Raw genomic sequence first — 26,914 nt, 5'->3', positions numbered from 1 at the left:
TGCACTCTGAGACTATAAATTTGTAAAGGATCTGAAAGGTGACAGACGTGTGAAAGCTCTCAATTCTCCTCCGTTTAGCCACAGCATTTACATTTTGTCATTAGTTTATCTTTTGCTGCACTTAGTTCTGCTAGCAGATACGGCAAGAATCTGGAGAGGTTGTTTATGATCAGCCGTGTGCACCCAGGGGCATTTGGTTTGGTGGTAGGCAGGGCTTTTTAATAGATATGAATCTTTAATAGATATGAATCTACAGATTTGTTCCAGCAAAAGTTAGAAATCATAGTAAGCAATCTTGTCTTCATTAAAAAAAAAAAAAAAAAAAGGAACAACAGTATTCTGTTTTTTACAGTATTCCGAGAAAAAGAGGAACAAAAGTCCATTGATTTCAAATAAAATAACAACCAAAATATACCAAGGAAACAGATTATGTGAGATGTTTACTGGCTGAAATATAAACTTACAAGTGTACATATATTCTCTATTTGCAAAAACTTAGCAGTATCTAATATTTAATTGTCATGATTCCATTTAAAATATGCCCTTGGGAATTACCCACCCAAAAAGCAATCACACAATCAGAGCTTCACAAGTTAATACCAACTTTTCTAAGAAGAAGCCAATAAAGGATAAAACCTAAATTTGCTTGATCTTTAAACCAGTTTACATTAGCTCAGGATGTTTTATAAACACAGTTAATTTCAGCATGTGTAAGATAAGTATGAAAAAAGATAATTCCTCTCACTGAAAAAGATGCTTCAGTTACAGAGAAGAGGGGAGAATTTCTTTTTCAAAACTCTTCTGGAGTTATATCTCCTTTATTAGTTTTAAACCTAAAGCCAGAGCTACTTCACATTTCTCAGTTGGGTGTCAGTCAACCCAAATACATAAATATTAGCTGATGTGTCAACAATTATGTGTGAATCATTATCTACATTTACTATAAAGTATTTATGTTCAAATTTAAATCAATACATTAAAAATACAGTTAAATTATTCACATGCATTCCATAGGTAAATGCTTAAGAATGTATCTAAAATGGGAACTTAAAGTAAGTTTGCAGATAAAAAATTCATTTTTGCATTCCACTGAAACTGAGCTTCACTGAAGCCCCCTGAAATCCTTGGTACTAAACCCTGCCCAGTGCTGGGGTAACGCAGCACAAAATATCCACTGACATTCACTCTCCAAAAAAACACAATTTGCCAAATAAATAGATATCTGCATCTTATTCCCAAGCTTCCCACATGGACACTGGGTTCTTGGGGTGACTGAGGGGGCCCATGAGGGAGGAACAGGAGAGAAAACAGCACAGTGCAAACGAGGCACAACTGACCCAAACAAACAGCACTTCTATTCCTGGTTAATGCTTGAGGAGCTGTGTCTTGAAAATACAACAGCACATCCACCCAGGATTATCAGAGCCTGTCCCCAGGGAGGCATCACTGACACCATCCACAGGGAATTCTCTGCTCCTGTCACTCCCCAGCCATGGATCTTTCCTGGATCTTTCCTGACAAGCAGCACTGGGGAAAGCTTTTTAAAGCCCCCATGTCATGAGAATGTTTGAGTTCCTTCACTCCACTTTCTCTGAAAAGGCTTAAATAAACTTCACCATCATTTCTATGTGGATTCAACAAAGTTCCATGAAAGCACAACTCCAAGGCCAAGCATGGAAGGACGTGCTGAAACCACCAAGTGTCACCACGCCCTGAATCTCCTTCGGGTGTGACATCCCTGGGTGAAACCTCCCTGTGCAGATCCTGTCCCCACAACAGGGGCCAAGCATCCCCTCTGTGCCTCCTCACCTTCCCACCTTCCTCCTCACCATCACCAGCACTTGTACCACCCACAAAAATAGCACAGAGGTCCCAATTTTTAGGATAAAATGTTTTAACATGTCTGCTTGGGCTGGAGTAGAGTTTGGTTTTTGGATGAGACAGCACAAAAACCAAAACATGTTAAATTCTCTCTTGCTCCAAGACTGCACATATCCCTCCTGGCCAAAGGACAATTTAAGGAAATTCAGAACTGTTTCAGAAAATGCATAACTCTCTGCTCAAGTAACACAAAAATACTTGCCTTAACAACAGGAAAAATTACTTCATGAAATCTACATGGTACTCAAGGATTTAAAAAAACTGTTCTCTGGTCCTGTCATTTTTACAATTCTTACAATAAAATAACAGCCTTGGCATCCTGCTTTTTAGAGAAAAGACCTACCTCTTTTGACTTTTCAAGCACTTGAAAATTTTAAAAGAGAAAAACTAAAAAATGCTGACCGTGTAATAGCTGGGTATTCATGGTGGGTGGAGAACATGAAAGGTTACAATATGGATCTGTGCCTACGCGTTTCTTTTCAACTTGAGCAGCATCCTCCTGCTTCTGCTAACTCGGCAATCATACAGCTGACAGATTTCTGGGTTTTCTAAATAATGCATGGGATTTTCTTTTAACATGTCAGTGCAAAAGTATCAATTCTGCCCCTGTGTCGTTTGTGATGCTGATTTTCCTTGACAGCATTCCATTAAACCAATGAGTTTTTTCCCTCCTGATGGTTCCTTAAATATTCCTCCGAGTGATGTATTTGTGGTTTTTTAAACAGATTGTGAAGGATGTTTGCATTTGTGAGAAAACTGCATGGCAGGTACTGAAGGGAAAGAAGGATAAAAAGATAACACTTTTTTTTTTTTCTATGAGAGAGCTTTTTCTCTGATCCTCATATGCCAAAAGCTCGGGTGTTTTTCCTTTCTTTTCTGCCTAACTTAGCTCCTTGTCTGGAAATTAAGCAACAAGCCTCTACATACAGAATAACATTTTGACTTCCTAAGGAAATACCACTGAAACACTTAGTACTGTTTGATATCTCTCCTGGGAAAGCAAAACACATTTCTTAAATCATGCATGCTAGCTCCAAAAGGCACCAGAAGGAAATACCTGCCTTACTCTGTGCTCTGAGGCTCTGCACACACAGCTCCTGTCACGACTGCCATGCTCTGATCCGATCCCTCCTGGCTCAGGCAGCTTCAGGGACATCCAGGTGACATCACCCGGTCCCTATTTTACCATCCATCCTACCTCACACTTCACACATCACCTGCTGCCACGCCATTAAAAAGAAAAGCTCAGATTTCAGCTAAATTCCAGATCCCCCTAAGCAATGACATGCTAATTTCCAGAACACTTCACCTGGTCTCAGCTCTGCATGATGAAGGAGCTCATCTTCCTCAACACCTCTGTGCAACCAGAGAGCTTTTGTTCTATTTATATAATTTCTACACAACAACAGATCTGTTGTGGCTGGGCTGGAGTGAGCAGGAGTCAACTCCAGCTGCTCCCTCCAGCCCTTCCTCACTTCCCAAGAGGAGCAGAAAAGCCACAACCACTCCTGGCAACCCTCAGGTGCCACTGTGTCCTCTCCAAGGACTCACCTGGAGGAGCCAAAGAAGGAGGAAAAGACCACAAAAGTCACTGGGAATTTGAGATTCCAGAGGGATGGGTTCTCCCATACCCGGGCTCCTTTGTCCTGGTTCTCCAAATTCAGCCTTCCTGCCCAGCTCCCACCCCAAGGTGGGGAGGGACACTGAGCCCCAAGGAGGAGCCAGCCCAGGTCAGCTGGACTGCGGGGCCAGAGAGGCTCCAGAGCCAGATTAAAGAGGAGATTTTCAACTGCCAGAGAAGTTTTGCTTCAACACTTCATATGATGAGTAGGAAGGTGCAAAAAAATCTCTTTCTCTTCTTCAGAGAGAGTGGAAGGAGGACATCAATGTTCAAATGTATAACAGCATTCTTCACAGCACTGTGAACTAAAGCATTGCTTCAATTAAAAAAAAAAATCTTCAAATTAAACTTTTTGGGGAATTTTTCCCTCTATATTTTCAGGATTAATTCTTGCAGCATTTATTTTTAGTAAGTTGTTTAGAATATCCCAGTACCAAACTCCACCAGTACTGAGATTATGGTGACATCATGGAAAGAAGACAGGTAGGACCTGATGGCAAAAAACCACCAGCTGGATTAGAAACAGGAAAAGAAGTGGCACATTTATCCCCCTGTCCCTCAGACACATTTGTAAGGTTCAATTTCACATCTGCAATTTGCTAGACCAACAATATAATATCTGAGGAATTAGTGACAGGCCGTGTTAAATTGAGTTAAGAGTTCAGATTTTAAACTGACAGGACAAATTCTGCCTTCAGACAGAGAATTCTTAAAAGTTTCCATCATCATAATGATGCACAGAGGAAGACACTGTAGAAGTGACAGGCCAGGCATCAGTAAGAAGCAAACCCAAAATTATTTCATACTTCACCAGATACAGATGGGGATTGAGATGAATATGCCAAGACATCCTCAACACTTTTTTTTATTATACTAATGGCCTGTATATAATGACACACTTGCAAAAAGATCTGGCAATAAAGCTTTCAGGACTTAATACTGCTCAATTACATCTTTAATTTAAAATAAACAACAGCAAAAAGAGAGTATTCCACTCATCTATCAGATTGTGGGACGAGCAGGAAGGCACATATCCAAAAGTGAAGTATTTAGTGGCATTGTAGGAAGTCAATGTGTAACACTGAGGTAAAAACCCAACTTAATTGTTTTAAATAAAACTGCAACTCTTTGAGTCTTTGTTACTGTAAAAAAAAAAAAAAAACATCAAAGGAAGCAAAAGGTCCTCGGCTCTGTACAAGCATATTTCTGATTTGACAGCTACAATTATAATCATTCAAACATCTATTTCCCACAAACTCTCCACAGCCATAACCTTTAGTGATTAATTATAAAGTTCCAGGAGCAATAGTACACAGACTAATTTCCTAAAACAGTAAAACACAGAATTTCTCATTTGGAGCTAAATGAAACACGAACAGGTTGTTATTCATGCTGAAATCTAGATGCAGAGTCATGTTGCAGCCATTACAGAAGCTATTAAACAAAACCTCAAATCAAAGAAACTGGAGGTCTCTCTCCTAAAATAAAATGTTTTTCTCACTTATGAGGCTTTTGACTCCTTTGCTCTGTTCCTTTCTACCTCTTCTTAGTAAAAACAAAAAATCAAAATTCAATTTTCTTCCTCATTTCACATCCCCATTTTATTTTTAATAGTCATTTAACCTGTAAGTCTAGAGCAAAGCAAACAGTTGGTGAAGGTTTCATGCACACAGAATTATCCTGGTGTTCCCTTCACAGCAGATCAAAGTTACAACCTGAGTATTAACTTCTAAACAAAATTCCCACTCTCTTCATGCCACACCAAGGAGTTTTCTGTAGTGAGTGATAATTCTTCAGTTGTTTTATTTTTCCCTCTAGTCATGGTTATTTTCCATTCTGACAAATCCTGCTCAATGTAAATCTTTGTAAGGTGACCCAGCAATAAAGGAGGAATCCACTCATTACAAAAATTATCCCAAAACTGAAGTTGCACATATTGGAAAGAGGGGAAATTGTGATTTTTGATAGGATTAATACTCGTTCTTTTTGATCAGGACCTATTGCTCTGCAAACAACACTGGCACTGAAGCCAGAAAATTTGCTCTTGACAATTTTACTGCACCAGGCAATGAAAAGGGGAGAGAATTGAGAAAAGATCTGTATGGAACTGCCACCACACACTTATTCTTGGGTCCCACTGTAACTAAAGTCAGTGGGAACTTTTCCAAATATTTAAATTGGCATTGAGCTGGTTGTAGAACTCATTGAATTGCTAAACCACAGAGAACTCCCTTGTAAGGTGCACACCCTTGATGCACTGTCCAAAGGCTGGTGTGAGTCCCTAAAAAACTTCCTGTTCCATGTGGTACCTAAAATGATCACATTAATGTAAATTCTCCCCACATGAGGTGCACAAATTTTGCCCTACCAGGTAACACACAAAACTATGAGCTTGAATTAATTTGAATATTAAACTTTTGCACAGCTGCTTTTAAAACCCCCACACCAACCCTACATCTTTTCTGTATGAATTTCCTTACTTTTCTGTAGTAATTCCATCTTCAGCCCTTTTTCTTGGCATTCAGTGAACTTTCAGAATTCATTCTGAACTTTATACAAACTATTTTAGTTGCAACCACTAAATAGGATTTTTCAGTGCTTTTTTTTCTGGATTCAATGTGCACTAATTGATTAGGGTCTGAGAGGTGAATAGGAGTACACATCCTACAGAACAGGAAGCTGGGGAAAGGTTTAATGCACGAGTTAGAAGCCAGATTTCTTCTAATACAGATGAGTACACAAAATTAGCAAAAGGCAATACCACTTTTGGAAAGACTGCTTTGTGCATAATTTGTCATGAATTCAAAGTTATTCCTTTAGAAAATGAGTCTAAGACCTCCCAGCTGCTGCTTTATTGGTCTAATAAATTACCATTTTGCTGGGAGGATGCACATGCAGCACAGCAGGGAATGCCAAAGGGAGAGGGGGATGCCATGGGCATCACTCTGAGCCTCTCCTCCTCAGCTGGCAATGGAACCCAACAAAATCTGCTCCCCAAGGGGCAGGGTGCAGGATGCAGTAAGAAGTGAGGCCAAGGGAAACTGCCCTGGCAGGTACCAGAGACAAAATGGATCTGTCTGTTCCAGGCTCCCTACACTGACCAAGCAAAAATCTCCTCTATTCACCTGGAAGGACATCAGAATAAACAAAGATTTCTTCTTAAAATAATCTGTTTTGACTTCACCTTTGAACCCTGGTTTTGGGGAGCTGGGACTGGGGAAGCTTAGTTCAAACCTATATTAAAGTTTATGTAGCTTAGCTCAAACCTGTTTTAATGTTCATGCAGCACATGAACGTGTTCCATGCCAGGGCCTCCTGGCCAAGGTGACTGCAGCCACAGCCAAGGATTATCACAAACCCCTGCACAGCTGGGCCCTGCAAATACCCACCCGAGCAAAGAACAAAGTGCAGAAAAGCCATAAATTGGTGATGGAGCATTGCCTGTCTTGCCTTTCTCCAAGTGGAACTCAGGAGTTCCCACAGCCTGGCCTTTTGGAAACCTTCCATCATTTACTGGAAAACTCCAGACAGTGTCAATGCCAATGGAGAAATCTTTTGTTACTCCAGATGTATTTAGGGGGCCCTTTAAAAGCTCTGTATCCAACCCTAATGATGATCCTTCACCAGTATTTTTCAAACATTTACAGAAGTGAGCTCTTGGGAAAACTGGAGGAATATGAAGGAGGGACAGCACTAATTTTGATTTAGCACTGCAGGGCAAAGCTTACAAAATATAAGAGCCCAAGAATTTGAGACCCAGGTGCTGAGAGCTCCAGGGCACAGCATCCCTTACCTGCATTAGAATTGAGCTCTTCATTTTCTGACTCGGTTCCATTTTGACTCCCACTTCCATGCAGGCTGTTCATGGCCATAAGTTTCATTTTCTGTAGCTTCATAGCCTCTGCCATGGCAGCTGCTGTCAGACCTGGAAAATTTAAATAAACAATATGCAGTGTCAGATTGTACAATGTGGCACTGCAGGTATGAACAGAACATTCCTTTTCAGTAAGAAAAAGGCACATAAATTCATTGGCCATTCTTAGTCCAGTACAGTAATGCTATCCCTGAACACCATCTTTGTTTTAGTCAAGCCACTTGAATACACCATTCTAAGAATTAAAAAAAAAAAAAATCTTTCATGTTTATTTTTCTTTTTAACATGTAGAGCACAAAGAAATATTTATTTAATGGTGTCCCTTTTGATTATACTTTTAAATATAATTTCCTGTCACTTTGATCACCTTGTCACTTTGATCACTTTCTGCTTGACTTATTTAGCTGCAACAAAATTTCCACATGCAGAGTAAGATACAGTATTCCTTAATTTCAACAGTTCAAAGCAAATTAACATGTAATAGTACAGCATTCATTGTTCTATTAAGCATCCAAATAGTTTTTGTCCTTTTGGGAATTTGCTGATTTGGAGTATTATTATTGTAACATGAAAACATTACATTGGAAATGTGTAGAAAAACACAATTTGGATAATTACAGAATGAATCCCACTTTTAAGAGACCATTAAGACCAGCAGAAATTCCCAGAATTAAAGGGGGTATTGGTAGAAGGTTTTCAAATTACTAAAACACAATTAATTTCCAGTGGTAAAGGAGAAGAAGCAGAGTAACATCAGGTTACAGGTTACCATAATTATCATGATTTTTTTTTCTTATTATTTAGATTCTCAGCATCTTTTTTCGTAAGTTTAAGTTTTTAAGTTTTATCATTTTGGCTTGGTCACTAAATAAAGAATCAGATTTTCTTCCAGACAGCAGAAAATTACTTTTTTTCTGGGCAAGATGTGATTGAAAATAATCTGAGGTTTTTGCAGGAAATTCCAAGAGATACAGGTACAAACCCCAAAATATCTCTACAGGTTCAATTGTTTATTCACTCAGTTATGGATTAAATGGGTTTATTTTTCCCTTCAGCACAGCAAGACTTGCTTTTATTATTTGCTACTAAGTTCCACAGAATCACTGATTGCATTTATTAAAACCCATGATTTTTTTGGTGGTGGTGCCTGTTCTACCAAATCACTAAAATATCATAGATGTAACCAGAATTAAATAATCTGCTTCTGGAAAGCATTGCTTACTGAGAGATTTAGATACTGATTAAAGGGAACTAATAATTTCCACAACCTTTCCATAAATTACAACACTCTTTTAAATTCTGCTAAGAATCTGACATTCAGATTAGCTCTGCTGCTCCTCCAAAGGGCTGCACAAAGTTCTGATTATTTCAGGAAGATTTAACAAAGGAAGCGATCCAGGACTGCATGGAGAGGGACACTTTTTATCACACATGGATACAGCAATTTGGGCAAGTTCAGCAAAGATATTCTGATCATCACCAATATTTTTGTCTTTTAGGTTATTTAATGCAGCCCTCACTTCACACAAAAAACCACTATGCTGTAATTTTTTTTCAACACCCTTTAAAGTTCTTTTACAAATGCTACAGGTTTTTCATCAAGCAGATATAAAATGCTGGTGTTTAAACTCCTGTTTTTATCTCAGACACTCTCACTTCATCCATCACAGAATACATCTTCAATGACAAAACTCTCCACACACTTTCTGGAGAAGATGAAATAGTCTGCAAACTTTTTCACTTTTTTTTCTTAGGGAAAGGAAGTGGGATTGCTCTTTGAGTGAGTTTTACATTATTTTCAGGAAGTAAAAAAAAAATAAAAATAAGCATCATCACAGTTCTGAGGAATTGACTGTTTTCAAGATTTCCAGGCACCTTTTCACTTTCTATTTTAATCCATTTGCAAAGAATTCACATACATTTTAATGGGTACAAAAATGTAGTGTTGGAACGTGGAGTTTTTTCTTCCAACATTTTATCATTTGTATGTATCCAGAGATGCACTGATAAACCAATATTCCAGTGTTTTCATAAGGATCAGTGTTTACACAGGTTCTTGATATAGATTGGAAGCCATGAAATTTAATTAAATGTGTAAAACAGTAAAGAAATACCTCCCTATTTATAAGGAGGTAAATAGGGAATGGAAGAAAATTCAGATCTTTAGCAAAATGTTCAGAGAAACGACAACAGAAAAAAAAATTATCCAGAACACTGTATTAAAAAACAAAACAAAACAAAACAAAAAAAAAAAAAAAGAAAATAAAAATTCCCCAAAACCTTCCACTGAAGAGTTGTACCAGAAGTGTAATGAAGGAACAAACAGAAAATAACAAACACAGTCCCCAAATCACCACGATGAGGCCCGCCGAAATGAAAGGTAATTATTGTCAGACATTTCTGAGCTCCCTAACCAGCCACAGCTGCCATAAGGACACCAGCCAAGAAACAGTGATGGATCAGAAAACTCTGCTGTGCCATCTGCCACACCAAAGTCACTCCACTTCAGCTGCTGAAGTTTCAGGAGTAAAACTCAGCCCCAGTGCAGAGAGCACCAAGGTCCTGCACAGCCAGGCACAAGCCTGGAAACAGAGCTGAGATTATCCCTGAGCTCTGTCTGCAAGTCTTTATTCCCTCCCTCACTCCCCAGTCTATATAACTTCTTACTTCAAGTCACAGAATCTGTCTGAGGCACTTTAAAAACAATGTAGTAATTCTTCAGCATCTCTGAGAGATAACAAAATTCAGGCTGAAACAAATGGGTTCAGCAGAAAGGGGGTGCTGCTGACTGAAATGATTCAGAAAACAGAAAACAGGCAGCATTGGCACAATCTTCAATTAGGCACCATGGATAATGTTACTGGAGCTATTATTTAATTTAACTACTAATAAAACTCCTTTCTATAATTGACTCAGCTTGGGCTAGCTCTGGAGAAGAGGGCTGTTCTTTGACTGACTTATCTAAGGATCTACAAAGAACTGAAGAATCATTTCCATCCTCTTGGATGAATCATTATCAGCAGCAGAATCTCACTTAGAGCACCTCACTTTGAAAAATGTCCTGGGAACTGCTGTAACATTTACATCTATCCCTCTACTTCCCCCTAAACAAACCAAAAAAGGATTGCTAGGAAAACCCACGTGCTGGGTTACCCACTTCAAAGCCTCTGGGTTTTCCTGCCCATTTACACTCGAAATTCTCCTTTCTTCGGTTAAATTCTGCCAGCTGTGATCAGTCAGGAACACCCAGGAAATAAACTGTGGGCATTTGCTGTCAAACAGGGACATCCCTCACAGCCCCACAGCACAGGAGAGGTCTGGGACAGTCAGGATGGTTCCTGCAGGGCTGCCCACAGCCCCACGGTGGGACTGGTGCTGCCCCAGTATCCCCAGTACCCCCAGTTTGGGATCTCTGAGACAGACATGGCATTGGGAGCCCCAGAGAGGCTCCTCCAGCCCAGCAGGTCACTAATTGTTACTCCCATGTCCCCATCACAGATTCCTGGAGGTTATTCCTCAGTGAATTCCTTCAGGAGAAGCAGTATTTCCCTGCACGGCCCAAAGGTCACAGCCCAGGTTGTTGCTGTGTCCCACCACAGGGCAGGGCTGAGCCACCCCCAGCACCAGGGCACAGGGGACAGTGCCCCTTGCCCCCAGTAATGTCACAATTTATTCCTTAGCAAATATTTCCTGGTGTTTAGATAAGGATCCAAAACTCAACTACATTCTGCTGGTGTCTTGGGTGCAACATTTAACCAGTGCCCAGTCACTGAAAATTGGATTTTCATGGTGAATACAAGGGCTCTGGGCTTTCCAGGTGACCTGAGTGTCTGCTAATCTCATACTCCAGCCACAGCTATTTTTTTCCAGTTTCCTGATTAGTCAGACTGTGCCTCTCCTTCATATTAGTTTGAAAGCTTTTCTGTCAAAACTGTGAACAAGTAAATTAACTAAAGGAGAACTATGAGTAATCAAATCCTGAGGTTTGCAATTAATTAAATGAAATGGTGAGTCAGTGAACTGAAAAATGGTTTTATATTAAAGCAAAACATTTAATTAAATTAACAGTCAACACATTGCAATTAATAATATTCAGAAGGAAAAATGAAACCCAGTTTAGCTGTGCCATATTATTTCAGTATAACAGTCAAGCATTGTGCATTGGCTTGTTTTTTATTTGCATTCAAAGCTGCTATGGGTCAAGCATGCTGTGCTAAAAGAGCAATGATAAAATATCTGGTTCTATGAAATGTCAGTATGAGAGACCATATTGCCAACCGTGTAAACAATCCTGAAACCTCCAACAAATTAGGCTTTCCAAGACTGAAAAGGAACACTCACTTTAATTAAAATTAATAAGGGAATACATATAATATGCTTTACATTTTCAGAATGCCTGCAAAATTTTACTAATTAATTAATTTTCAAAATCAGGCTGGGATGTGAAGGCTTCTCCAGCTGAAATGAATCATCCCTGCTTAGTGATAAATAGGGAGGCAAAACCCAGCACTAACGAAGGACAGTGAAACTGAATTCTTTGATAAGAACAGTAAAATGCTCAAAGCCTTAAAGCAGTTTGGAGATGGGTCCAAACTCCCAAGTCCTGTTCCTGCAGATGTTTTTCATGTTTGTGAACAGACTCAGCAGCAGGAGGAAGGTTTAGCTCCAGTGCATGTCCTGTTTCCAGTGGTCAGTGAAGGTACCTTGGCTGCCACCTGGGAATGGGCACAAAAATCCCTCAGTGCATCATCTGAGAGCCAAGGATGGAAGCAGTGAGTAACTGGTGAGTAACTGGGGAGTAACCGGGCACTGCAGGCTGGGATGGATTCTGGGGAGTCTGTGGTGGGCTGGGCTCTGGGAGCATCAGCCCAGAGCCAGGAGGGCACCAGAGCCCAGGCTGAAACCCAGGACACCCCTGTGACCCTGCCCAGCCAAGAGCCAAAAATGCACCCCAACACTGGAGCTCCCTTCATCTGTTCTTACACCTGCAGCCAGTTCTGATATTACAACCATATCTCAAAAATATGTACTTTCCCATTTTGCAACAGGAAAACTGACAAATGACAACAAGAACTGGTTTTTTCAAGGACAACATTTGAACATATTTATCATGATGCATGAGCAAAGCTAAAAAGAAAATGAAGACTCCTTGATTTATCTTAATGGGGCTTGAAGCAACCTGGTCTAGTGGAAAGTGTCCCTGCCCATGGTAGGGGTGGAATGAGATGATCTCTAAGGTCTCTTCCAACACAAACCAATCTGGGATTCTTGGATTCTCTAACCAGTTAATAAAAGTTGAGAAACTACTTTAGATAATCCTTATCAAAACATTTCAGACAATACTTAAAAAATGTTGAGTGGCCTAACATTTTTAAATACCACCACTTCAAAATGTCAAAAACATTATTATACTATGGCAAAAGAATCCTGCTGAGGGGGAAAAAAATCCAAACAAGTATTACTCATATTTATCAGGAATTGTGAGAAATTCATCTTTCACAGAGAAGCTCCAGTCATCTTGAAAATGTCACAGTCTTTTCTGGAGGGACTTGATGCCCTGCTTTTGTGCAGTCCCTAAATATTCCCCAGGTAACTTCCCCCTGTGCAGCTGCTGGATGGGGACAGACCCACGGACAGATCTCCATCCCACACAGGGCAATGGGGGCTCCATCACCACCCAGGCAGGGGTGCTGGGGAAAACACTGATAATGCCATTTAAAGACTTTGCCAAATGCTCAAGCGATCAGAATTAGCGTTGCACAAACGTTTCTGAGTTTCTGACACTGCTTCATTTTGCAATCCTGGTAATTTCTGTTTAACATGGTGTGCTTGCTCACCTCACTTTAAAATACAATTTCATGCAGAAGTTCACACGAGCATAAACAAGATTAAAACCTCCAAACATCAAAACATCCCTGCTACTCTGTGCACCAATTCACAGAAGCAACAGGTTGTCACTCTCTAATTTCACACATATTTAGACAGCAGCAAGAGCCCTGATTCTTACAAAATCAGAGGGTCTGCTTTAAACATGGGGAGAGTTCCAGATGTTTTCATCCCATGTCTGTCTCTATTATTTAAGCTTCTCACACCACTCATAACCTCTGTCCTGATCTTATCCCCCCTCACATCCATCTGAAAGACTGGAAACATTTTTAATGTGAATATTTTCCATCAAATACCTGGGATATTTAATACCCTCCATCCACACGAGGAGATGACGACCCAAGGGCTGTCAGATTTCCCCTCTAGACCCAAGGGGCTCAGTTAGAAGCACAGAGAAATTTTAATTCCAGATTTGTGCCTAGATCTGTAAGATGAGCACTCCTGTTCAAGCTGATGCACAGCAAACCCAGCTGTGTATTTCACAGTTGATTTCCTATCCAAAAAGGCGCCTGCATCCCATGTGAAACCAAACTGCAGCTTCCCCTCTTGGAGGGAAACTGGAAAATCAGAACTTCAGAAAGCACTGAGAGGGTTACACTGCTTTTTTTTTTTTCCATAATTCTTATAGTGGGTCTCATGAGAATTGATTAATTTTGTGACATTTTCTGCTCTTTTTTACAATCACTGTCATGAGAATGATTTGTCAAGGCTCTAATGCCTAATACTTTTAGTATTCTGCACTACTGTGACCTTTACCTGCTTGTGTATATTTGATTGACTGACCACCACCCCACTGTGGATGTGCAGCCCTCAGAAGATGGAAGCACACACCAGACAGCAGCCATTGAATTATCACTGAAAAACCACAACCCCTTGATAACTTTTACACTCCTCAGGGCACACCTGATGCGATTTTAGTCATGCCATTGAAACTTCTTGACACAAAATGGGAATTTACAATATGGAGGGTCTTTAAGCAGTGTTTCCAAACATCAAGAGAATGATAAATTTATGCATAAGGACTCTGATTTCACTAGGTTAAATTAATGCTCATAGTCACCCAAACTCTCAAACTATCTGCTTATGCTTTCATAATGCTGTCACAGACTAAAGATTGCAATTCTGTGAGATAAGGACTAAAAAAATTAAAAATTAAACCAGAAATGTGTTAAAGTACCTCCCTGAGAGCAACACAAAAGAAATTCCATTTACAGGAAAAAAATATTAACTCCAAAGTGCTAAACATTCAGGAGTCACAGGAAAGAATGGTGGTTACCAACAATATCAGCTTCTGACTGGAGGACTTTGCTATCCATTTTAGAATATTCTTGGGTTCCTGGGAACCCAAAATTATGTTATCAATATATCAAACCACAGTCCTCATATTGATCATGCACAATCTGTTACTCCTCTACAATCACAGAAGACTGCCATGGTGCACGTGCTGCCATGTGAAATCAGAATTTGCTGTTGTTCCTTTTTTCTCCCCATTTACTCCTTCCCCATTACATCAGTTTCTGTGAGCTTTGAGCACCTGTCCATAAGCAGTAATGAGAGAAGGGAAATGGCAGAAGTTTCTGGAAGTGCTTTCAGCTAAGTACCAAAAAGTCTGAAATCACTCACAGCATATCTGGAGCTGGCACAAATCTCTTGAGTTTGTAAAATTAATTGGGCTGGAAGGTCTTCAGGGAATAAGGATATCTTTGTGAGTGATTTCAAGCTACTTCCTACTTGTGACAGGAAAACACCACACAAATATTTGTTTTGTATCAGATGACACATGGCAGCTACACCCCAGCTGTCTCCATCCACACTTTTAAAATGGTGCATTTCAAGGATTTTAAGTGAGTTCCATAAATTCATCATGCTAAAATATTTCACAAGAAAACCTCAACAACTGCCAGGATCAGCACTGCTGGTAGAGACTGGATTGTTAAATTATGGTTTGCAAATTTGTAGAATCATCCCCTACATGATGCTGCTTCCACATAAGCCATTTTCAGGACTCTGCCAGAACAGAAATGGAATGCTCTGATCACACACAACTCTTGGTTACTTAAGGCTGAGAAATCTGTGGCCAATTCATAAAACCCACAAAAATATTATGCTTATTTGAAGCACAATAATCCAAGCAATGAAAAGAGAGAGCCCAGACACTCCTCTCCAAATGGCATTTAATTAGCACAACCTCAAACGATTCAAGTTTGAAAGCAGCATCTCTTAGGAACAGAAATTCCAGGAATGCTCTTCTGAGACCTATAACCACTCTGCAATTCTGGCCGTTGAATTAAAGCAAAATACTCATGCTTTAAGATCATCTGAAAACCCACAACTTACTCACAGTGAAAAATATTTGGGGATGGCATTAGGGGATCCCCAGCTTCAAGCAGAACCTATCACATTTACACTCACTGGAATCAGACAAAATGTGTAGGATGTAGTGCACAAATGTAATTTTCCTGGAATAGGAAATCCCCAAATGAATACTCCATTAATTGCTCAATGTAATATAAAATAACATTTGGGGGAGCAGGGACCTCTACCTCTTCAAATGAGGACTCCACCTACTGCCACAATATGATCTCCTTATACACTTTTGGCTCAACAACCCCGTTGGGTTTCTGGTTTGTTTTCCATTTTGGGGAGTGAAAAACCACATTTCCCCAGAGCAGCCACAGCCTGACCTCCACACAGTGCTCAGAAATGCAGATTTGCCACCAAATCCCTTCCAGCAGCGCTGGCTGTGGCAAGAGGACCCCATGGTACCTCAGGGTGAGAACCACGGCGTTCTCCTCTGGAGGAGGAAATGAGATGTTCTGGATGAGTTCCTTCAGTTCCAGCAGGGTCTGGACAATGCACAGGACAGAAATCCTGAGGAAGGACAGGCTCCGTGCCCCGCTCCAGCCTGCACAGCAAATTCCTGTGGCAGAGCTGCCCAGGCACTGGCAGAGCTGCGCCGGCGCTCGGGGCTCCGCGAGCGGTGATGGATTTGTGCAGTCCCAGAGAGCGCAGGGAAATGAGGAGGCTGCAGGGCCAGGCTGAGCTCCAGGGAATGGCCAGAGCACAGGTACACCAACAAAAGAGCCCTGCTTTCCTCTGGGGCAGGAACGAATGACTATTGATCCCTCAGCCAGAGTGTGAGCAATGTGATTATGGAGGACTGCGTACCTTTACTTTCTTTTCTTCAGCCTCTTTTTTTTTACTTCTGATCATTCTCTGTTTTTAAGTTACTTTCCTGCAGCTTTGCTGAAGCTTATTCATGCACATTTACTTGCACAAATAACGCAGGAGACAAGTAATTTAGTCCCAATAGGTTAATATCACCTTTGTTTATGAAGTTATGCCAGAATAGCTATTTCCATTTTACGCTGCGCAAGGTAAAGAACATTTTTCAAAGCTGAGACACTGACTGGAAGCTTATTTTCTTGTTCCAGGTGGTGAATAAAAATAACACGTAGAAGATGAACTACACCATTTTTAAAATCTTAAAGGATGTGTCTCTACTCATTGGTCAAGCTGAATTAACTTCCAGCCTCCAAGCCAAATGCAGGCTCGAAGAAGAGAGGAATAATTTAGTTACTGAATTGAAACACTGAGTAATCTAAAATTATGCAAATATTCTCTTTGCCCTTGCAAATCTTTACACAGGAACTCTACTGGTCTTTACTCCTGAGTTTGCACCAGTATAGCAGTTTCATTTCTTCTAGAACTATGGCAACAAACATTTTTAGCTCAGGTTTTGTGCAATTATTTCAGTAGTCAAAGTATGTTCATATTTTAAAATAGATTCTCAGGATTTTTAAAATTGAAATGAAATGAATTTACTTTAAAAATAAAACTGAATTTAATATAAATGATGTCCAAGATGTACTGAGATATTTTTATTAAACTCAGAAAAATGCTGCAGGTACCTTTCATCCTGCTTTTCCAGAATTCTACATTATGTAACTAACCCCTTGCAAGCATTTCTTTTACAACTATTGTACTCTGCAGCCCTCAGCCATTTCTCAATATTAATACTGTACTTTTTGCAGCTGTTTAGAGCTGAGAGGTTTGAATCTACTTTAAGGCATTTCCCACATTGCTAAGTTCATTATTATAAAGTTATCTAGGTAATATTCCAATGTATTCCCAGTAAGCATTTAACTCTGGTTTTAGAAGTTTAACATGCAAAATATCTGTCAATTCTGAAGTTTATTAAAAAGACAAATACTGCTTCTTCTATAGATATTCCTTTTAAATAAATCTTTTCAGTATTTATCTACTATATCCTTTAATTGACATTTCCCTAATAGTAGCACTACATTGATAAGAATAGATCTATCAGACATTTATCAATTAGTATCTGAGCAGCTCAGTATGCTAAACAGAAGTCCTAACTGTAATTTTATTCCCCTGCATATGTTTAGGAACTGATATGTATTTAAGAAAACCTACTCACTTCCCTTGGGCTGGATGTGACACAGACTCCCCTAATGTGAAGGAACTTAAAGATGACCAAGAAACTTATTTATATTCACTTCAGGAAATAAATAATTTGTCCTTACTTCTTTCAAAAAGCCACCAAACTGCTCATACTTGAGAAGAAAATTAACCCCTTTACTGATTAATCACTAGGCAGCTTTGACTGGTGAAGAGAAAATTGTATTACAAATGAACAGCTACCTGTTATCAAATTACAAGGCATTTCCATCAAAGGGCCCAAAAATGCAGCACATTGACCAGTTAACCTGTTTGCACTGACCTGGGGGGATTTTTCCAGTTAACAGCTTCTGAAGAATGCTGCCTTTTGATTCTTGTCTCTGACACAAAAATGATTGTCCCATTTAGCCACTGCTCTATCACATACATCAGAGAATCCTATTTACTCACACGCTACTGGAACATTAAAACACAATACTGTGATTGTCTCTGGAAGAAAATTCTAAAGATTGACTTTTTTCCTTTTTTTTTTTTTTTTTTGTACAGGGAGTAAGATCAAAAGCTAACTTTAATAGATGTTTGACTAAGGTCACACTCCTAGGAAATGGAACGCTGAAGATGAAAGAGAACAAATAGATTTGGGTTTTGATCTCAGCCAAATCCATTTGGCATTGTTTAGCTTTTATAAAATACTTCAACTTTAGGCCCTGTCTGACTAAAATGAATTGGTTGAAGGTTTCAATAGTTTGGTAAGACTTTAACATCTACCAACATTTGGAAAAACATCTGAAGTATCTGACCAGGTTTTTTTCTTACTGGAATGACATTGGGTTAATTTTAAATACTTAACTTGTTAAGACTAGATATATATATAAACAATTTAAAGAATATATTTTCCTAATTTTAGGCCCATTTAAGAGTTACCATCCACTGATGCTGTAAAATCAGGACCACTGGTACTTCTAACAAGAAATTACAGGGAAAAGTGCAGAGCACTGAGAAAAGATACTGGAATACTCAATTGAAAGAAGCAACTGTGTCCCTAACCAAGAGTGCAGATCAGATCCTTTCCCAAATTATTTCTTGGGGAAACACATTTGTAATCTAAATAGAAGTAAGAGAGGAATGGATTACAATCTACAAACTATTACTTTCAAATTTGTCAGCAATAATAGTGTTTGCTAACTGAAGACAACTTGCTTAATTAAGGAAAAAGATGAGATAACACTCATTAAAGCAATATGCTTAAATCATTACTATTGCTAGAAAAAATTAATTATCATTAGCCACCAGAAGAAATGCAGAAACCCCTAAACCACTTCGGCTACAAACTTTCCAAAGGAGTTCCATGAGCAATGATAAAAAATCAGTGATGGCAGGAAATGCCCCAAGCCCAAGGTTCAAAACCTCAGTTTTAGCATTTTGATGAAAATCCATTATTTACATCACAAATTATATTACAATAAAAATTACTCTGAGTTATGCAAACATTTGTCCTCAGAAACACTACAGAAATTATATAAAGGGAGAAATTTTCTGCTCTTACTTTCACATTATTCTATCACTGTATTACAGAAGTGATAAGGAGCTGATAAAAAAGCTGAGATATTTCTAAAGACACAAAGTCAGGTATTTTATCATCATCTCACCAGAAGCCCTAAAAGTAAATTAGGGAAGGAAGAGGTGATTCCCCCACATTTCTCTCAGTGCATTTCTCCACCCCAAAGCACTTCGGCCATTTGCTCTCCAACCCCGAGCCACAAATTCAACCACACCAAATCCTTTCCTTCTTTATACTCTTCAGCTCTTAAAAAGTGAAAATATCTCAAGATTTCTCCTCTTTTGTTTTAGAAGGACATGGCCTATTACACCTTTTGCTGTTATTTATGACTTTCTGTACCACATTTCTGCTGCTGAGGCAAGAAGTGATTTGCTGAGCCCACCTGGACACCGAGATCTCTGCAGGGCACAAACCCCACTCAGCTGGGCTCTGCCCCTCCCAGGCACACAACACCTGCACCCAGCAGCATTTCAGCTCTGGCACTCTCACACACTGCAAATATTCACCTCCCTTCAGTCACTGAACCCACCTGCAGGACCTCCTCACGCATCTCAAATAAACCTGGTTTGTTCCTCAGCACCTCAGTTCACCATCACCCAGAAATTACATCCTCATCTTCAGATCCCAGCCAGCACTGACCCACACCACTGCAAACCTCAGTTTGTAACCTCAGGGTTAGTGACTGACAGGAAAATAATACAGATCTAAGAAGCCAACTCCACACCAACAGAAGGACTGTTCATCAGTGTTAAAATACCTTGTTTTCAAGGACAGAAAACAAGGATGGAAGCAAGCTGGATATTAGCTTAGGTGTGAAACTAATTTTAGATAAGCTGCTATCCACCCCACATGGAGGGGGTTGTATTATATATATATGTAAATATAATTAAGTAAATGTATTCTTCCATTCTTAACAGTTTGATGACCAACACCCAATGTGGAATGCCTTAGTTGTATTTCTCCAGGCATTGAAAATGTTTGGTTCTTCTTGAAGTCAGGAATATTTTCACTTCTCTACCCTTAAGACATGAAGCTCACAAAATTTCAATAAAAACTTTGTTTTAGCAGCTGAACATTTGCTATTCTGCATGTCCCTCAAATGACACAAAACCCTACAACATTAATTATACAGTAAATTTAGGGATCACCAAAACAGGTCGTGGTCTCATCCATTTCACTCTCCAGCAGCACAAACTGCATCTTGCTTTTTACACATTTCCCAAACAAAATTAAGCTTATCTGTCTAAAGATTAAACTGTGGGATTTGTGGTTACTGGCATTTGCAAAGAAAGAAGCTCAAAAAAAATGTGCTAAAGGACAGAAAAAAAATTGTAATCAAACCAATTAGTAGAATGCTACACAAGTTATTCATTTGTATGGTAAATGAAGACATATCTTCAGTCTTCCAACTGTTCTGCTGGTAGGCTCAAGTTTCAAAATACTGTGCTTCTTAAACAATGAAATGAATAAATGCTTCATAATCTTTTGTGTCTGGTTCTGTGCAAGAAAAGGAATTTTTTAAAAACAAGACTGTATTTATGGATAAAAATTAACTTCTATCAAATACAAACCCCAAGACTACAAAGCAAAAATCAGAGCAAAATAGTGCTTGATTAATTTGGTTCTTAGTAGGAATATAAAAGGACCAGCCTGTGGAGGATATCGTAAGACTGATTTATATTACAAACCCTGAACTATTGAGGTATATGCTTATATATCACATTTTATAAGAGGCATCATGGGATCACACCATCTGGTACAGAGACATCAATAACTGCACCTTTTAAAAAATAACAGCCAGGGACCGAAAATGATCACGGCGAGGTTTTCTTTTGTTTTCTTTTTATCTATGGAAATTTCCCAGTGAAAAACAGGAGCACAGGAAGGGGCAGCAGGAGCAAAGCCCAGCCCTAGGGGGGCACAGGGGTCTTGGGGTCCCCACTCCCCCAGACCCTGCAGCCACATTTACTGAATTCATTGTTGTTTTACTCTTGTCTGGATGATTAAATATTTTTGTCCTTGAACAAAAATATTTAGTCTCCAGTTTTAAGTGCAGAAAACAAACTCACAGCAGGAAATGAGGTTTTTTTTTCCCTTCCTGAAAGAACTGGTAACATGATGAGCACAACACCACCAGAGATGGGATGAAATGGCGTTTTAAACTGCAGAAATAACAAATCTATTATGAATAATTCCTACCAGAAACCCTGGAAACTGGACAACCTACTGCCAGTTCTTGTTTTATGCAGTGAAAACAGAAAGTTAAGAAGGAGATCTGTGTAAGTGGATTTCTACTGGATTTACTCACAACTTCCAGTTTCACTCACTCACAAGTGCATAAGTGTTTTAGATTCTTGTCTTTCCTTTTTGGCCAAACTGAACAGGAGGCAACGATGCAAAGATGTGCTGTCCCCTGACACATTAGGATTAATTATGAGGAAAAGTAAATGAGAACTATTTCATCTTCAAAGTGCTTTCCTAAGACATTAACATCTAATAACAGTATTAAAGTCACATTATAGGTCTTTAATCTGTGGCAGTAATAATGCTGTCTAGTTTAATAAAAATACTCATTAAAATAAATATTTTGGCTATCCACTTTTAGGAGTTTGCAAAACTGTATTATTACCAAGTTGAAGACACTTTGGGATAGTTCAAACAAAATTTTGAGAGCAGCACTGCTGCATTAACAGCAACTTGGTTCCCTCTCCTTGCTTACCCATGATCTCCTAGAGAGAAATGAAATCAGCTTCTTCAGGATTTCTCATGTCAATACTTTTAAAAAAGAAAAAAGCAATATAAGTTGTCATGTACCTTAAAGCAGTAACTAAGTACATAATCACAATGAAGCAGAGCTCAGGAATTGGGCACTTCTCAGGCAGTACCCAGCTCACCCAGAAATATTCCTCACCAAATTCTATTGCAATTCCAGCAGAGGGACCAGCTCTGTTTCCAAACTGCAGTAAGATTATTGCTGTTTCACCAGGAATGGAATCTTTGAAGCAGGAGCTTCATGTCAAAGATTCCTACCCAACCAGAGTGACACAGGTTACTGCTACCAACTCACTCTGGATACACTGACACATCTCATGAAACAATTCACTGCTGAGGATATTTAAATGCCAGTAAATAATGTTCATTGCTGTAAGAACTGCCCTTTTAATTTGCTAAGGAGTTTGAAAAGGCATCATAACTTCTTGCTGGGTTACATTTACAAAATTGAGTGTCAGCTTCCAAGTTTTGGGAGCTGTGATAGTTGAACATCCATCTGCAACACTGCAGGCACAGCATTAGCCAATGAGAGATTAATTAATTAAAGTTGTTTACCAAAAGTAAGAAATAAAACAAGCATATTTTTGCTGCTGGCTCCACAGAAAGTGCAATCAGCATTTTCAGAGTGCAAGGTAGTCTCTCTTTGTGATTGTTTTTGGCTGGCTGACATTCTCTTGCCAACACTGTGTTATTGCTTGCTCTTTTTTTCACCAATTATTAAACTGAAATAGCTGAAAGGCTTCTGAATAATATTCCAGCACTGTCTTAACTCAGGACTTGGAATTCCCCTGACTTTGTTTTATGAACTCTATGTCTCCTCTTTAGCCCTTTTTCCCCACACAGCACCTTGGTACAGGGGCAGATGAGAACCTGGATAATCTCAATTACAGGTGATGGCAGATGAGGTGAGCTGGTACAAAGAACAATGTCTCTCATTTGAGATTTCTGCTCTTTATCTTTCTTGGAGAGCTCATTCCTGTTGGCCTGGACTGGTGCATTTGATGAATGGGTCAGCAGCAAGGGTCTGTGTGAGCAAATGAGTAAGATGCACATCCCATCCCTCAAACCATAATGAAAATCTTTATGAGATTGGATTCATGCTTTGAGATGAGCTAAGAATATGTTCCTGCTTTTTTACATATTCCAATTGAGTTATCCAGTAGCAGCATGAAGTGTCAGCACCAACCATTCCTGAGAGCTGGGAAGGTAACTCACACATGGGTGCTGCTACTTTACAGAGCTATTTAATATTAAATTAATTTTTAAAACTCCACAAAACAGCAGTAAGACAGACTTTTCTAATCACAAATCTTACAAAAAAATTTTTGAAGCAACACAACTGCTGCCAAAAAAGCTGAAGTTTCATGGGCAGAAAAATTATCTAAATTACCACAAGTTGCTCAGTCCTATCTTTTTCTTTTTTCTTAATTAGCATATAGTGAGACCACAGAATTGATCTACAAGAAGATCTTTTCCTCTATATCGAAGAGGAAAAGACAACATTATTTCTGCTTAATTACCTGCACCCATACTCACACCTCTGTGTTGCCAGAACTGACCATACTTACCCCAGGTGGGATTTTCCTCCTCTAAACCTCACTCCTCCAAACTTGCTATTAATGACTAACTGTAGAAAAAGTTGCAAAGTCCCCCTTGATATCTTGTGAGAAAGATCAAGGTGACTCTCAAAAACTTCTCTTGTTAAAGCTGTTATAGAAGTTACCCCAAAACAGTTTATTATCACAAAAAGAAGTATTTCTGAAGTTCTTGGTGAGTTTTTCATAGAAATGTATTACCTCTAAAAGCTGTTGGTTGATGGTTTAGTGACATGAACTGAAAATTATTCAGGAAAATCATTCACTTTCTTTGCTCAACCCATGTTGAGTTTGCTCAAGCTTGTGTTTCCTCAGCAAGGCCATTGATTGATATAAATGATATTTAGCAGGTGGAGATTCATTCTTTCATTCTTTTTTATTCATGATGGAAAAAGACCTAATTCTCTTTCAATTATTAAAAGTCAAGAGTAACAAGACCCAAAAGAAGGTGAAAAAGTACAACAAAAATACATCTCAACTGTTATGGTCAGGACAATGAAATCCAAGAATATGATGAAGAATATACACAATCAGCACATAATTTATTGATTGCTCCTTCTCCAACGAAGGGCCATCAGCTAGTTTAAAAGTAAAATTACATACTAAAATAACAGCAGAGAGAGATAAAAATTATGAGGGTCATGCAAGGGGAAAAAGATGTATCTTCAGCAAAGATTTTTAAATGAGATGGAGAGTCAATGAGGCAGAGAAATACAGGAAAGCCCTTCCATGCCAGAAAGAATTGCAGAAAAGCAGGTTCTTTTAGCATTAGCAGTGAAATGTGTAGTGGTAGCATGGGAAAGAAGAGGAAAAAAGCAAAGCACACTACTGAAATAAACTGCCCTAATCCTGCTTTTGAGAATATCTATTAATTACATTAGCATAATGGAAGATGGCTGAAAGGCCAGACAGAACCAGGAGAAGAAAATAAATTATTTGTGCTAACAGATGTGCTCACAGGTGACACAACTGCAAAGCTGAGCTCAGATTGTGCAGAAATCATGGGCTGCATCACCCAGCTCTCCGTGAGCCTTGCAACCTCCTCCCCAAACCCCAATCCCTGCCCTGCTGCCTGCACAGCACCTCCACAGGAAATGTTTGCTTCCACCAACATCATCAATGCCACTGATGTCACCGATGTCCTTCTGTCCCTGTGTTCTGCCCATCCCTGGTCACCAGGGCCAGCTGCTCCCACTCCCTGCACTCGGGGTCAAGGCAGGAAAAAAGGCGACAGGTGAAAGCAAAATGGCAAGTGCTTGACCACAGGAATAAAGTTCAAAGGATCTGCAGCAGTGGGCAGAAAGTTTAACATAAAAATGAAAACAAAAAGGTCATTTTTTAACAGCAGGGATGAATAAATAAATAAATGCTGGGATCATTTTCTGGCTGTGGGATGGATTCTCCATCAGCTGGGTCCCTGAGCTGGGCCTGGATGTGCCCCTCAGGCACTGATGGAGCTCAGATGAAGGGCAGGCTGCTCCCAGGCGGGATTGCCCAGCCCAGGTGACACAGGAGGGTTTCACACATGGCCAGCAAGGTTCCCCAACACACTCCTGTCTGCAACCCAGGCCCACAGGCTGCCCCTGCACTGCAGATTTACCCCACAAAGTGTAAAATCCATTGTGAGAGACTCAGAATCATTCCTTAGAATCTGGCATAATTTGTATGTAAACAGACTGCCTCAATAATTATGTACACAAATAGTTATTCTGGGGTTTTAATGCTTCAGTGAAATATAAACTCTTCATGAAAAATTATTCTGATGGTCTGTTTAGTGGCACATGTCCCCCACAAACATATTTCTCTAGAAAAACATATTTAGAGCAGGCAAGAAGGTTTAAACCTGCACCCTAATGGCTGGTTTGTATAAAATGTATTAAAAATGTCACTGTGCCTCTTGACCACAGGAACTCTGGTGCCAGCCATTCAACCTGTGAGCTCTGGCACTGTGAGGACACAGAACGGCCCAGGCCATCTCCACAAGGAACAGGAGAAACCTCCTCATGCAGGGCTCCATCCTGGGACACACCAGCTCAGCCCCCACAGTTACACCCCACAAGCTCCAGGTGAAATGCTAAATACTGAACAAGAATGAATTCTGTTTCTAGAGAACTTATTGCAGTGACTGAGAATATGGTATTGATTTACACACAGCTTCTCATAACAATAACCTTGCAGATGTATTTGAAGAGCAGACAATGACAACACCAAACTGAGCTGTTTTCAAACATGGCTTGAATGTTTTTCCTTCCACTGTCAAGTGCAACGAAACAAAAAAATACAAATTATTCAACTGTGAAATGGTATTTAAATCTAAGACTTTCTCTGGCTGCTGGAACACCTCAGCCCAAGCTGCAGAGCAGTTCCCCAGCCTGCACAATTTGGATTTAGTTCAGCTGAGGCTGCTGTGAGCCTGCCCCAGCCCTGCTGTGGCACAGGGGTGGCAGGCCAGGCCCAGGACTGCATTAGCCAGGCTGTGAGCAGCTGATGAGCTGTGCTGATTCATTTCCAGCCACATCTACTTGACACGATTGGGTTTCAATCCTTGACCTACAGAATTTTAAGCACGGCTTCACTCATATTAGAGACTTTGTATATAGACAAAATAGGGATTATGGATGACTTCTAAGTCAGCAGGAAAGAAAGTCCTTTATAGTCAGGATGATTTATTGTACTAAAGATTTGTTTAACAACAAAAATTTAAAAAAAAATCCTTCCCAACTCAACTGTAAATTAAGTTTAAAGTTGGTAGAACTTATTGTTAAGTACATAAATAACTGAAGTGGGGATGTGTACCAGAATTTAAATATACTGACACCAACATTTTCTCCTATGAATTCTTCTATCAGAAATAAAAAACTCCCATTTCTCATTTTCAGTCTACTCCTCTCCCCTGTTTCTTTCAGTGACCAGCTCATACCTTGTTTGCTGGAAAAGCCTGAAAGAGGAGCCTTACAATGATAAATAATCATTAGATTAAGGAGAAATTACAGCACATGAGAAATCCACTGAATGGCTGAGGTTGGACAGGAGCTCTGGAGATCACGTCAGCCCAACCCTCCCTTTGGGAGTCACCTGGAGCAGATTGCCCAGGACAGAGCCCAGGGAATGTGCAGGGATGGAGATTTGAGCCCAGGGAGCTCCAGTGGCCACCCAGCCCTCCCTCCCTGGTCTCCAGGGGAAAACATCCCCGCCCCAGGGCTGACTACCCAGTCAAATTAAAAATCAGCACTGAAAGCAGGAAAAACTATTCACATGACAAAGAAGGAAGGGCCACATTGATGCAGAAAAAGCACATTGGT

At 39.7% G+C, this 26,914-nt stretch overlaps 1 protein-coding gene across 5 annotated transcripts in view; it reads right to left on the bottom strand.

Moving 5' to 3' along the window:
- DACH2 (dachshund family transcription factor 2) overlaps window positions 1-26,914 on the bottom strand; it is a 235,942-nt gene that overhangs the window by 75,464 nt on the left and 133,564 nt on the right. For all 5 annotated transcript variants that reach the window (XM_063170827.1, XM_063170828.1, XM_063170830.1 and 2 more), the window contains exon 3: window positions 7,296-7,427. In XM_063170827.1, the coding sequence (XP_063026897.1) occupies window positions 7,296-7,427 (132 nt within the window). The remainder of the gene's footprint in view (window positions 1-7,295; window positions 7,428-26,914) is intronic.

This window comes from Melospiza melodia, chromosome 16 (genome assembly GCF_035770615.1).
Source record: "Melospiza melodia melodia isolate bMelMel2 chromosome 16, bMelMel2.pri, whole genome shotgun sequence".
Classification (NCBI taxonomy): Eukaryota; Metazoa; Chordata; class Aves; order Passeriformes; family Passerellidae; genus Melospiza; species Melospiza melodia.
Note: the sequence above shows the minus strand (reverse complement) of the source record. Positions and strands in the feature narration are given on the sequence as shown.